This window comes from Syngnathus acus, chromosome 2 (genome assembly GCF_901709675.1).
Source record: "Syngnathus acus chromosome 2, fSynAcu1.2, whole genome shotgun sequence".
NCBI classification, from domain to species: Eukaryota; Metazoa; Chordata; class Actinopteri; order Syngnathiformes; family Syngnathidae; genus Syngnathus; species Syngnathus acus.
Window position 1 is genome coordinate 5,046,763 of NC_051088.1, and position 15,220 is coordinate 5,061,982.

Below are 15,220 nucleotides of genomic sequence, written 5' to 3' on the forward strand. Positions count from 1 at the left end.
TCCCATTCTGAGAGGGACAGATTGACCCAGCGAAACCCATCACATACTCAATCCCTCTTCAGCAGCTCCCCCCGCTCCCCCACGTGCTCTTGAGACTGCAAGCGGGATGCACTCTTCCATGACCTTGGCACTTTTGGCACATAAATGCGGAAAGTGAGTCAGATGTGTTGTAATATTAATAGGATACTTCCCGGATAGCTGCATGATAATGCACATTTATGAGGTCGGCCTATGTAAGGTGATTATAAAATTAACAGACAGCTTTTAACCATCCCTCGTTGTTCCCAAAAACAATGTTAGCATACTTCCAGCAATTTTAGAGAACGTGGTTGTCCTTTTGAATTTGATTGACAGCAGCTGGCAGGCTGCCTGCGCACTGACATTCTATTGTTACAGAACAACAGACAATATCAGCAAAGTGCCGCAAGAATAAGCTATGGGCAGGCGCTAAGTTGCCAGCAGGTGTTTGGAAAAGAAACGGAATCTACCTGTACAGCCACACAGACAATTGGCGGGTGTTTGTTCGTTGTTTTTTTTGAACAGGTATGCAAAAAGAATTCCAGAGTGCAAAAGCCAGGTTGGGATTATTGTTCAAGTATGGCTCTCGTGGTGAAGCCACTGTGTTGGCCAGAATACTGATGTTATTGCTTGATGCAAGATTAGATTTTCTGCAACAAAATAAAGACAGAAGAACAATAACTCACTAAACTAGACAGCACCATCATGATCTGTTGCACTGAAATCCCTTGGGGTCTGAATTTTATTTTATCTCAGAGGACAAAGAGGGGGTGATTCACCCGTTAGGCAGTGTATTTATCAACTGGGGGGAGGGATTTATTGGAGTGTTGTAGACAACGCCGACAAATGAAACTTAAACGCAAAAGTTGTATTGATGCGTAGGTAGGTGTGCTTCTATCCTCCAAGCCCATTACTGTGTAGCGCTATATATTCATATTTATCTGAGTTTTATCGATGAAAACATCCCCTGGCATCAGGAAATGAGGTTGGTGGCAGCGGGGAGAATTAACTTGAACATTAGTACCATCCATAAAACTAAATGGATGAACTCAATAGATGCTCTACAGAGAAGCAGATTTAGGTGACATAACACAGTACACCACTGTTATATATGACCAAGGGCACGTTGACGTCACGGAGTAAACGCAAACCTCAAGGCACCACTGTATGTTGTGTGATGGATTACATTTTTCTTGACATCTTGAAATTGCTCATCAGTGCCTCCAGCTTGTCTTAAACCTCTGTTCATAATGAAGAAAAACACGGCTAAAACTTGACTATGGCTATGGTGTTTTTGTGTTGATGTGCATTGTATAGTTTCTCAGAAAGTGAGGGACTTGTCAGCATCTCTTCACTGATGAATACATCAGCATGGGGGTCAAAGGGAGTCACACAGATCTTATTTATCAGCGTCTCCTCGGACAAAAGTCACCCTCCACTGACTTGTTTAGATGCATCCACATGCTCCTGTGCCCCAAACTCCTTCTCTACCCCCATTTTTCAACCACACATGACTGACAGGTCCACTAATGTAGTCAGAGCTGGTTACTGCAGGAGGAAGGAGAGCAAGAGATAAGGTCAGGAGCAAAGGCTCAGAAGCTCAGCAGCAAATTTCCTCCAAGACTGACTGCACAAAAATAGGGACTAAGCAGAGGCAATGTGAAGTCCCCATTGCACAGACTTTCCAATCGAGGGAAGTCGCTAGGTGTCATCCATTGATTTTGAGGTAACATTCTAAAAAGAATGCATGTCAGAAGATGCTGTAAATGTCTTTCTACCAAGGATGCCATCAAATAAATTTGACTAAACACTTACACAAGAATTTCCTCTTTGAAATTCATAAATTGTATGACTGCTAACATTTTGTCATGCAGTGTGCATACACAACGACAGATGTTGGATTAGGGTGCGTGACAACTCATCAAGCTCATTAGAATAATTTTGAATAAACAGCTCATTCACACTCTTGACATTGCCTCTTCGACAGCAGCCTCTAATTGGAGAGCACAGCCTCTCATTTTGGGCTCTTCATCCTCTTCCCACAAAAAGATTATCAACACGAGGGAAAACATCAGCGAAATCAGTGAAAGAATAGACAGTGTCCATTTGGTCTTTTATATGGCATATTAATAGACTTCCATCCCCTCCAAATGATCTAAAGAGAATTATTTCATGAGATGTTTGTTGTATTTAAAGTCAAAGTCAGTCTGCTTTATTGTCAATTTCTTCACATGCCAAAACACAAAGAAATCGAAATTACGTTCCCACTATCCCACGGTGACAAGACATAGTACACAATATACATACAAGTAAACAACACAAAAAATAAAAACAAGAAGGCACAAACAATGAATAAATAAGAGTGATGAATAAATAATAAATAAACAAATAACATAATAAATAAGAGGAGCAAAAATGGAGCAAGTGTGCATACAGCAGACAGTCAGAATATAGCGCAAAAGTACAGGACGCTACGCAGAACGGGGGAGAGAGTTCAGGATCCTAACAGCCTGGAGTATGAAGCTGTTGGTGAGTCTGGTGGTGCGGGAGCGCAGGCTCCTGTACCTCTTCCCAGAGGGCAGAAAATCAAACAAAGAGTGAGCGGGTGAGTTTGGATTTTGCAAAGTGCAAAGATGAGCCACAAAAGTTTTGGAACAAAGTTTTATGGACTGAGGCCACGATGAACCACTACCAAAGTAATGGAAAGGACTACATAAGCTCATCTGTGAAGCATGCAGGAGTTCATGTCATGGCTCAGGTTTGCATGGCCGCTTCTGGAAAAGGCTCAGTAGTCTATGATGGTAGCAGTCAAATAAATTCTGAAGTGCACAAAACCATTTTGTCTGCCAATTTAAATAAGAAATACATACAAACCAATCAGCAGAAGTGTCATCATGGAATAAGACAATGACCCAAAACACACAGCCAACACAACAAAGGATTTCATCAGGGGGAGAGTGGAAGGTCTTAGCCTGGCCAAGTTAATGACCTGACCTTAACCCAATCGAGCATGCATTTTACCTCCTTAAGAGGAGACTGAAGAGCGAAACCCCCCAGAAAGAAGAATCGAAAGTAAAGGCCTTGAAAACTATTACAAATTTAAAAAAATGCAACTGTCTGGTCAATGAGTCGCAGGGTTGATGCAGTTATTGCAAATAAGCGTTAAGCCACTATAAATATGAAATGTTATTCATTTTAACCTTATTTCATTGGGTCTGTTCCAATACATCTGCTCACTTGAAAAGTGGATGACTTCAAACAAAAAGGTGCTCTGTCCTGTGTTATTTAACACATCTACATGTAAATGCTATGAAATAAAAGCTGGACTTTTGTATCATAATCATCATTTGATCTGAACCCCAAATGTCTTCAGTACACAACAAAAATGAAGGAGTGGACCTTGCCGTTCCAAAACTTTCATAAGGGGCTCTTAGTATTTATGGGGTGGTACATGGTGTAAGAAGTTTGAAACACTGCAATACAATAAAATAATGACAAAAATAAAAGTTGCCTGAGATGGGCCAATAAACATTTTGAGTAGTTTCTCGTATGTATTAACAGAATTATAGTTTTAAAAAAAATATGGAACTTTAAACTTATTTTGAGACCAACAAGGAAATGGCACTGATTTGATAGAATGGCAATTTGGATAAAACTTTGTTGAGTGATGTGATGCAATGCAAAGGGAAAAACATTTTGGTGTGGGTCAGTAAAAAAGGTCTTGCTCAGAGATTTTCCCTAAATATGGAATGAACAGGTGGGTAGGGGCGGTGCGTGAATATTTATAGACAATGATTTTTGTAGCCCCACGTTGCTTGTAAAGAGGTCCGATTTGCATACCTGAGCATCCACGAGGAGGTGTCTCATCAAGGTCATTGACTTTTGCAGTGTCTCCTTCTCAGGTGGACAATATGCGTGATCATTCTGCTCAAGTGATTTGGGTTCCGTCACCATGAAATTTGCGATTTGATCATTCAGGCTGTTCAGGGATTGCACCGCTAGAGGGAGACAGAGACACAATTGAATTGCATCAAGTACAATACAGTAGACATTCTGGACATTTGTATGCTTCCAAGTACCGTATTTTCCGGACTATAAGGCGCACCGGACTATAAGGCGCACCTTCAATGAATGGCCCATTTTAAAACTTTGTCCTTATATAAGGCGCACCGGACTATAAGGCGCACCCTTAATGCATCATGTCAGATTTTTAATCCAAATCAAATCATTCTCCATTTTATCATTTTTATTTCAACTTCAGACGCAACAAACTAATTTATAATCACAAAATAATGATCCATAGTCTTTTTGATTCATGATTCATAGTCTTCAGCGGGCCACTTATGATTGATTTCATGACACAATGCTTCGGGCCAGTTTAGATTTAGGAATTTAGTCCATATATAAGGCGCACCGGACTATAAGGCGCACTGTCGGCTTTTGAGAAAATTTTAGGTTTTTAGGTGCGCCTTATAGTCCGGAAAATACGGTAAGTAGGACCAGTTTATGGCAAGCCCTTGGTAACAATGGCTGTCCTTGCCCTATTCGACAACTTTCCCCCTAAATCAAAGTCACGCACTTACGTTCTGACCAAATTACGTATTAACCAAATTTGGTCAATATGTTTTTTCACAACTCAGTATTATTGGTCAGTCTCCAATTAACATATGATTGACAAATCTTTGCCCAATCTGACGTAATGAAAATTGCTTACGCACTTTAATGATGCAATGGTAATGGCTCAGCAAACATGCCATCTTTTTTTTGTTCTTATTTTGTTTTCTTGAAAAATGCCGGTTTGGAAGAAGTGAGCATTATGCCTGCCACCAGTAATAATCAGAATTCTTATTAAATGATCTTCTGAATGGACATTTCCATCAGACAGTGGAGGCTCTTAAAGGTCCTTATTTTCTTCCATGCTCTTCTTGGCCAGGAATAATAGCAGAGGGGCAGAATGTGGTTTCCGACTGTCACCAACTCCCTTGGCTATCAACACCCTCTCTCATCCAGAATGTTCCTGAGAGCCATCCTGTTTTTGTTCCGAAGTTTTTGCCCTGGTGTGTCCTTTCAGGTTTCCTTCCCAGCTTCCCTCCCACAGTGAAAAGTAGCCAACCCGGCTGCATTTCCCCTTCCCAGTGCACAGACTTCCTCAAACCTCTTCCATTTACCTCTTTAGTCTCAGAGAGGCCACAGAAAATATTTCAGAGGTCACAGTGGCAAGAGAAAAAGTAATTTCCGAAAGCATGTGCAATTTTTTTACCCCCTTAACGATCCATTTTATTTTATGTCACTGTGACTGTTCTAACCCCTAATGCCTCATTATCCATGTTTCCAGTGTTGAAAGCTTCAAATTTACAAAATTGTCATCTATATACTTTGGGCACCTCTATTGTTGAGCCGGAAAAACAACTCTTAAATCGCTCGTAAATAGAGAAATTCATCTAGAATCTGCACTGAATGGGATGCATTATGGATTTGAATTTGAGCGGGTGTTTGCGACTATAAAGCATTTGCCCCACACACAAATTCCCACACTTACAAAAAAAAAAAAAGCAAAGAAATTCAGCATGGATGTTTGCGTTACGTAACCAGCATTCTTCCATCGTGGTTGACATTTCCAGGCAAACAAGCTTTGGCGGTTGAGATAAGTAGGGGATGAGGGGGCTGGAGAGGGCCGTGTCCCCTCGAGGTGAGCGTGGAGCAGACATCGAATGTTTGAATGTGTGAGTGGTCTGCTTGTCATGCAAGGAGTCAGCATCAAACATTGAGTGAGGAGTCTTGTCTATCTTACTGAATGACTGGTTAAAAGGTGAAAGGCTACGAGAATACGTATTGGAAGGCACTTGAGTTGCTTATTCTTACTGCCCTCTAGTGGCTTCAGAATGCACACACGGGCCACTGTGATGGCAATGCATTTAGCTAGTTCACCACTTCATGGTTACTGAGCGTGTCGCAGTGTCATCAGCAGCTTTTTTTTTAAGAGTAGTGCATAAAAAAAAGACTTGAGGAGACTGTGCTCAACCAAGCAATTCTAGATGTAAATGCTTGGTGGTAATCTGAAGCTTGTTTTTAATAATTAATCTAATAAACAAGTGTCAATAGACCTTTGAAACTACAAGGTGCAGCAATGCATGATTTGGATGCTTTGCATGTCATCTGATGAATTAACAAACTACATAATACTTTGAGCAAAACCAATATGATTATTTTATATAGATTATGATCAAAAATAGCATTTGTCATGAGCAATACATGGATAGATATTGTAGATTTATGATACACATGGAGAAGGATAGCGAGATTGGTGTCTTTTTTTTCTATTGGCCGGTCTTGCTGTTCACAACATTTGTACACGTACTCTCATTCTGGTCAGGTCCATTGGCCGATGTAGGATTATATCTTGATTATGATTAATTTCTTTAATTTTCCTCATTAGGACAAGCATGAATAGTAGCAATGAATGCTATGTTGCAACCGTCCACTTTGCTTCTGTTAGTCTTATTCTATTCTACATTTGGTTTGTTTTTCGGATTGAGAACGAGCATAACCTCATATCGTCTTGTTAATAAAAATGTAAAATATTTCTTTGAGAAACTGACATGTTGAAAAGAATGTGCCATATTTTTTTTCAGAATGTTGTGACTTTCTTTAGTTCAGAGAGCTCAATTTTGGAGTTCTCAGCCGCATTGCCCTTTGCTGACGGCCGTATTCTCCTCTTCTGAATCGTCAAAATGCCTTGCATGTCCTCCGATTGAGCAGCCGGTGCAGAGAAAAAAATAAGATGCCAGAGCAGTGCCCTGCCTGTCGAGCCTTTATCTTCACTGGGGAAGACAGTGGCTGCCAGGAGAAATGAAGATCACCACAGATGAAAAATGCTGGAAAGAACGCACATCATTTCCCTAATGGGAGACGATGCACGAGCCCAGGATGGAGTCCAGGGAAAAGGGCCTCATTCCATGGCAAATTGTTCATAGGACACAAACAAATCTAAGGGAAAACTGATACAGAGAGAGTGATGAGCCAAATGTTTTGTCATGTCAACCTCTGCATTTGCTGTGCTTGGTTGAACAGCGTGAAAGTAGTGTGCTTTAATTTGTTTAGTAAATAAATGTTTTTGGCCACTATATGAGCTTAATTGTCATCTTTTTCGAGAGTGCATTTAAGGTAGGGAGAGTGGGAATGAGAACACATTTAATGTGTCTGTTTGATGTGTAAAGAAATGGTTTGGTTAAAAAACAAAGGGATAAAAGGATAACTTCTAATCCTGAATACGATGAGACGACACGCAAGGCAAACACAGCATCAAAAGCACTCGATAATGCTGTGCAACATTGCCCCCAATTGGCCAAACCTTGTTGCTAATATCAAACCGCTGCACTTCCACTCTATTTAATCAAACCGTAAAATAAATGCAAATCAGTCAGATCACTTGGGTACGGACGAGTCCCAATCTTTAACCTCATAAATGATGGAAAGGTAAGAAAAAAAAAAGTCTGCCAGTGTAGGCGTGAAAACACCAATGTTATGCTTCAATGTAGAGTTTTTGTCTCATGGGGAACCACTCATTGACCTACAAGGGGAAATTCAACATATTCCACAAGCTCGCCACATGATGTATGTAGATGAAATCTTTGGGGAGCTCAAAGCATCACCATGCAGTATGCATGAACAGACTGAAAGTTTTGCCTTTTGATAAAAAGGCCTGAAAATGATCCTTCTATTTAATGAACACACAGGGGGACTTTGAAGGTTGGACTTTGAATGACATTTGCTTGAGGTGCAGTGATGCAGCGTTCGTTAGTTCTCCATATTCATCGAAAGAGATCGTACGCGCGTGCGTGTGTGTGTCTTGGCCACCAGGGAGCAGTATAGTATAGACATACAAAATACTCAAGGAAGAGTTTCAAAACCAAGTGATTCAGTAAGCTGCAATAATATTGTGCATTTGTGGCAAAGAACAAATAATGACTGCCAGTGACTATCGTGATATCTGTCTGTGTGTGTTGCTGCATTATTTGTGTTCACATATCCAGTTTAAAGGTGGTCTAACCAGTGCAAACGAATATAAATCATTTCTAAGCAATTAATTTTTCAAGTTAATGTAGAAATAGTTTGAAGTTATGTAGAAGTATTTCGGGACAATGGTTTTGGGTATGTTTAATTTATTAATATACCAGAAACATTTTACCAATACCTTTCTAAACGTTTTGGGGATAAATTTCTCACGTTTGTTTGCAAGCACAGCAGGACTACTATATCTGTTAACGGTACTCCAAATATAACTGCGTCATTGAGTGAATTGAGGTACATCATTCCAAACTGTCACACACTTGGTTCACTCCATACATACGTGCCAACAGCACACTCAAGTAGGCTACAACACGTATTAGACATTCAACAACGCATACATTTGCTACTACGTCCATCTTCCTTTCACTACACAAGAGAGATCTGCGGAAATGAAAAAAAAGGGGAAAAAATGCTCAGTCAGAACACACATCGTTTGCTGGATGTAGCAGTTCCCAAGGGGGTTCTGTAGTTGCAAAGCAGTACACAGCAATCAGAACGCTACTCTCTACAGAGCTCATTAGACTCCACTAATCATATCCATTAGCACCGGAACTGGCTGAGCAAAAACAGATATGGGACGAGGCTTCCGAGGTGACGGGTTTCAAAATGGAATGTGTGTCACTGTATATGCGTGCGTGGAAAAAAACACAGCCTGGCTCATCATAACCGCCCCTCCAGCAGCTGACGAGTCCCCCTTGATTTTTGATCAATCCTCTGCTGAGCTTTGCACAGCAGCTCGCATCGTCTCTCTGTCCTCATTCTCATGTTTTTGTGCGGCACTTGAAACAACATCTGCAATTGTTGGAGGGATTACATAGCAGCTTGAATGTGTGCCCCATTTTGGTGCAATAAATAGAATAATAACTATAGTATCTGATGTCTTGCAACAAAAGGCGAAATCAGATTAATGTTTGCACCGACTTCATCTCATCTTATTGTGACCTTATAAACATTGGATGCTCATAAACAGACTCCAGGCACCAAAATTTAATGGAATGTTTAATGAGTTTTAGCCTCAAGCTACCTCCATTAGGGAGCTTGTGTTTTCATTAAACATTTTGTTTGTTTGCCTCATTTGCATCATGAGTCAGGCCTAGATTTCCCCCCCCCCCCCCCAAAATCTGTGTACCCCACAAGACCCAACTTTACCATGCATCAAAGGATTACAACTGCACATTTGGCTTTGACGTTGGCATTTTTTTTCTCATATTCCAAAAGAAGGAGTGATGAGATGAGACAAACAGTAAGACTCGTGTGATTAGGCAATCACGCATATGATGAGGATTAGAGTTAAGGCAGGAAGAGATCATTTCTAGAGAAATGTTTGACTTCTAAATCCAAACAAATTTCAGGTGGATCTGTTCCAAAATCATTAAAGCTTTCAATGGACTTTCATTTGTGTGTTCGTAGGACTTAGTATGCGACAACTTTGTTAAGAATATCCATTCTACATGGAAAGATAGACTGCAATATTTTGCACTAAAAATCATGATTTTATCCATGTATTCCATTCCAAAAAAGGATGAGAGCAAAAGTGTCTGGCGTGGGAGTTGACACAAAGCAAAGTTCAACAATGCTGTCATAATCTTTCCCAAAATGGGAGCTGCCAACTTTCAGACATGTCACATTTTCAACATGTTCCAAATAAAACTGTCATCTGGCTTCGGCTTATAAAAACTCTGTGCTGAATGTGAGGAATGGAAGTCTGTATTTGCAATGAGCCCTATTGGACGCAATAATCCTGTTTTAGACATAAAAAGAGGACAAACCTGGATTATGTATATCTCTGTTATCTTTTATTTTTTAAGTCTGTTTCACTTCCACATCATTGACACTTCTTCCAATTTGTAGGCTTCTCTTAAATGATTAACAAAACATTATTGCCTGTGAAATGGATATGAGCATTATATCCGACCGTTACTTAATTAGCTAAAAAAAAAAGATGGATTTTTACAATTATCGTGAAAAATTGGGCATGGTATTTCTATTGCTGAATTGAATTTTATTTCTCAGGGTGATTTTTTTTTGTCAGTTTACGTCGGTCAATCAAATCAAATTATTAACTAATTTCATTGTCAATTAGTTGTCAATTAATTGATTAATTATTGTAACTTCTGCTGCCGCATCTCCCGTGCTTGTCCTCAGTCACGTCCGCATTGTTCACAGGCACGCACCGCTATCAGCGCTTATTGCCGGTACCTGTCCCTCGTTAGCTCCTCATCAGGGCGTGAATTTAAACGCCATTCTCCCGTCATTCCTGGTTGGTTAGTCTAGTTTGCCACAAATTATTTTTTCCATTAATTTTTTATAAACCCCCACAAAATAGTGAAGCCACAATAGGTGAAGCACGAAGTGGCAAGGGATTACTGTATATTATTTTGGTGCAAGTTGACAGAAAGCTTGATTTTGCTATCACTAGAAATGAAACAAATCCTAGAAGGGACATAAAAGTATAATGCTAAGGTAATTAGCTCTTAGGGGAAGTAAAGGGGAAAAAACACGGGTACAATCATGATTCCTATTTGGTGAGAAAAGTCTGGAATCTTGTGGGATATGGACATGCTGGTTAAGGTCAGTTTGGGTCATAAAGAACAAGCAGCAAACCAAAGTCTGGCAAGATCTATCAAAATTTAACAACTTTATCAACTTAAAATCTTGAGGGTCTTGATTTATTTATTGATCTAGGGTGGTCTGAGAGTGAGCCTTATCCAATTTATCACTCAAGTGCAAGATGACACGTCTTTGTAAATGCTGTCACAGTTTGGAATTGGGCCAAGTGTCGAGAGACAAAGGAATGTTTGCTTGTGTTTGGTGTCACAGCAGCCTTTCATTTTACTCGTTCAAACAGCTAAAACACATACACCGGCCCTGATAAAATAGTTCAGGAGTTAAACTTCACACCCACACTGAGGCGAGATTGGATTTTTCTTGCAGTGATGCCACTCTTGGTGTGAAATGAGTCCTCTCTAAGTGGATTACGCACTCTGTCTGAACCCGGAGATGAACAGGACTTGGCTAATGCTGAGTGCATTAGCAAACATGGAGCAGTTAATGAAAGCATGAAAACATTCAGACTGATGAGGAGCTGGCCTAAATAAGATTATGTTTTATATATCTAGCAAGCAAACACATAATCGCACTCTTGTGGTTTGAAAGTTCAATAATTATTGATAGTTTTTGGGAGACATCATACACTGAACAAAAGCCGCTTGTCTTGACTGAACAAAAGCTGCTTGCCTTGATCGACCATGGTTAAAATGAACACCGATTTGTTTTTGTTTTTTTTAAAGGGATAGGAGAATCCTTGTCTGAACAGTCTGAAGTGCTGTTTGTTAGTTGCCATTGACATCCCATGGTAATGTCATGTTGACCCGACTGATCTGAAACTGGGGTTCATCCTAAAATCCTCACAGCTGGACTGCCAATAAAACTAACATACTAAAAAACATACTACAATCAAACTAAACAAATAACTCCTTAGGACCTTAGTTTGAGACACTTGATAGCTCGGATAAGATCGTGACATATCACATTAATCTGACGTCCAGGCGAGCAGCATTTCTAGGCAAGATGAACTTGGGCGCACATAGCTCAGGTCAAATCTTTCTTATATGTTAATATGTTGGCAAATCACTGCTTTTGAAATGTATAAATGGACACTGAGCAAATGATTCTGTGATTGCCTTCCACAAGCCTTTCTTGTCATACAGAACACAATGCCAAAAGGATTGCGCTCAATTATCTGGGGTTTTTTTTGCGGGAATTAAAGTCACAAAAATAAATACTAGAGGGTTCACGAAAGTTTTCCAAATATAGCAAATACATTACTAAAAGGATAACACTGACTAGCTTCTCTCTGTTGGACTGTTCGAGTCGAGTCGGAATCAACAGCACCTCTGGTGGTTGCAGTCAGGTAACACAGTTAATTTCTCCTCAGTTACAACATAATTCTTTGGAATTGAGTGATTATAGTACAATGCCTGTCCGTACTAGTTTCCCCAGGAGGGGCTGGGCAGTCTGTTTCTACACCTGACGAGAACAATTTCTTTTCTAGTCATCACCACTGATGAGGCCAAGGAAGCTGCAAGCTGCTGTCGGCACTACATCACCAAAACAAAAAGGGATTACATGCATAACAGCAGTCCCCTGTCAGGTAAAACTGTTTGCTTTTCATCAAGAAGATCTGATCAAACTAAACCGCACTTATTGCTTCAGCTGTCTAACTGCATTACATTTGAATGGTTGTGGACCACTTAATAAGTTAAAGGCGAAATAAAGTTAAAGGCATCACTATCTATGGAAACCTCTCCTCTAATTCCCCGGAGTTGACTAATTGTGTCAGGAGTTAAATGTCACACTGATTGCTGAAATGATTGGGTTAGACAGCGTTGAGGGGTCAGCCCAGTCTAACAGCTCGACTCTCGCTGCAATGCAACAGCTCGCCTCTGCCTGATGAAATTACAGTGATAGGTGCAATTTTAAGTCTGCGAGCATTCAGGGCGAGAACTCAAAAGAGGAAGTTGCCGCTGTGTCCAATGCACTGCAACTTTGGATCAATTATCTAAAAGTAGTCTTTTGCCATGTGTGGATTTTATTAAATTGTCTTAAACGTATCGTTGCGCCGTTTTCTTAGTTTTTTTTCTACCCTTTTATCAAGTTTGTAATTTGGATTAGAAATGAGCAGGATGTCTTTCTCCATTTGTCACAAATGTCTGATTTCATTAATGATTCAAGATGTAAATAAGGATTAGAGTTAGCTCTTAGTTTAGCTCTTAGTTTATTTAGCTAAAATCAGCATTCCATTGTTGTGGACACTCGACGACCTCGCCTGCTGGCACGAAGCCACAGTGTCCTCCTGGTTTTCAGTTGCAAAAAAACTAATTTTTAAACACACCTCCATGGTACCCTGCATGACCTCACAGCCGCCAGAGGGGACTGACCAATGTGTGTGTATAAAGTGGCTGTGTTGCTCAAAAGAGGAACTATATCTGTAGAGTATGAAAGCGTACATTGAGGAAGCCTCTTTCCTCAACATCTTTGAGGTTGGCAGCTGATGCCAAGTTTTAGCTTTGCACAAGATGCAAGCGTGTTTTTACAACGTGTCTGAATGTATACATTCTTAAATGCCAAATTGTAATCTGCTCAATTTGCAGGCCTTCAAAAGCTATTGCAAGCAAACCACCAATCACGTAGATGTAAAACTTAAACCATGTCACAGACTCATTCTGTCCTATGTTACGCATAAAACTGTGGGAAATTTTCATTTTGATGGCATAGTACCTTTAAAGAAATAATGGCAAAAATGGAGTGCAATACTTGGTTGCAACCTGCGGCGGTCTGGTTGAATTAGTCTCAACTGCTATTTAAAGAAGTTGTTCATAAGGATAGCGAAGGAAATTTGAGCTTTCTCTATGCAGACCTTCACCATAGAAAATCTTATGAGCAGTGTTAATCCACTCAGGACAATATCGACATGGAAACTGGAGTTTAAAACAGTCAGCCCATCCATTAAAGCTTCATTGGGATTGATGGGACATTGTTTTTGTTCTGTTATGTGGCTTTTCAATCTTTACAAGTGCTGTTGAGAGAATAGAATACACGGGTACATTTTTATCTTGAGTTGCTAAGACTGCAGCTTCAATTCGGAGGTCATCACTTTTTATCATACGGTCTCAGGGTAATATATTGCCCTTCATAACATTTTGAGTGCGTTCAAAATGAGAATGATTTTTCTCTCGTTTCAGGATGTGACAAAAGGGGACGGACCAATTTTTCCAAAGCAGATTTATAGCACGTCATGTTTATTAAATAGAGAGCAATATCATTTCTGCCACGGGCCCTCTGTGAGTCCTCATTCCATTTTCAACACTGGTTTGAGATAAGAAGACTGGATGGCTATTCCTAGATCGAATGAGGGGGAATATTTGTCAGAATGAATAACTGAGACCAGCTATGCTTTAGAAACCCCTTAAAAAATTGCAATGAAAGAGACTCAGTCAATGTTTTATTATGGGGGCTGCCAAATATGTTTGGGAACATTTCCCCAACTTAAGTCGTCACTGCTGCAAGTAAACAAGAAACATTTCAAACTCGGGGCTCTCAAAGTCTCAACAGGGGCTTTTTATTGCGTTGAAGTGTGAAATAGTGGTTTATATGTTTTGGGGGATTAAATTCAGCCATTATCACCGATCAATGCTCTCTCGTCTCACAGCTCGGCACAGATGGATTGTCTAGATGCGAGCCCAAAGACGCCTTAAGTAAGGATTTAGATACAGGCAACCGAGGGATTAAAGACGAGGACTGGTGTGCTTAGCAGAGGGATTGTATGCCACTGTTGACACATCATCCACCTGCCAGCAGCGATAAATGCAGCCGGAAAAAAAAAAAGTGTGTGCCATTTGAATAGCGGAGAGTAGGAAAAGCGTTTTGAAACAGTAACAATCAACTTGCAGTGATTAGTGAGGATTACAGATGCCTCGCAAAGGTGCCAGAAGGGAAGTCATTTGGTACAACACTACATCGGAAACTCTATGCTCACACTGATTGTGATGCTCTGTCTTTTTATCATTTTAATTTTCTACTAAAAGTCTAAATTGACAAACTCTGCAAGCAGCAAGGAAGCGTGAGCTCCTAAAATGCCGCTAAGTACAATTTAGCAAGCAATAATAAGATGGAGATTAGACCGAAAACTAAATCAACAGCTGTCGTATGTATGCCAAGCCTGTAGGCAGCAGCACATTTTTGTAATTTCACGCTTCTGAATGAAATGACACTTATACGGAATGATTTTGGAAGTACAGGTGAACCTCGATTTGACAGCCTCAGAACCAATGGACCCTGGTCGGATTCAATGATCAGAAAATAGTGTCCAGTCCACTGGAAATGCCGCTCTGAAAGAAGCTGTTTAAGTCTGTTAGTTCCGGAATTGCCCGAAATTGGCCAGTAAATCAAGCAGATGGAGACTGGTCATGTGCTTCCAGCTGTGCTGCAGTCAGGCTCTGCCAAAAGTGGAACACATGAACCAGTCAGAGTTCAGCATAAACAAAAAATGTAACTGTATTCTATTACAGTTACGGGAGGGAAAACACAATCAGATTAAAAATGCTGATTATTTTGCAGGATCCCAATTTCC

General features: G+C 40.2%; 1 protein-coding gene across 2 annotated transcripts in view; it reads right to left on the reverse strand.

Moving 5' to 3' along the window:
- Positions 1-15,220, reverse strand: part of LOC119119654 (kazrin-like) — a 93,759-nt gene that overhangs the window by 68,996 nt on the left and 9,543 nt on the right. For both annotated transcript variants that reach the window (XM_037246142.1, XM_037246141.1), the window contains one exon: positions 3,859-4,016. In XM_037246142.1, coding sequence (XP_037102037.1) covers positions 3,859-4,016 — 158 coding nt within the window. The remainder of the gene's footprint in view (positions 1-3,858; positions 4,017-15,220) is intronic.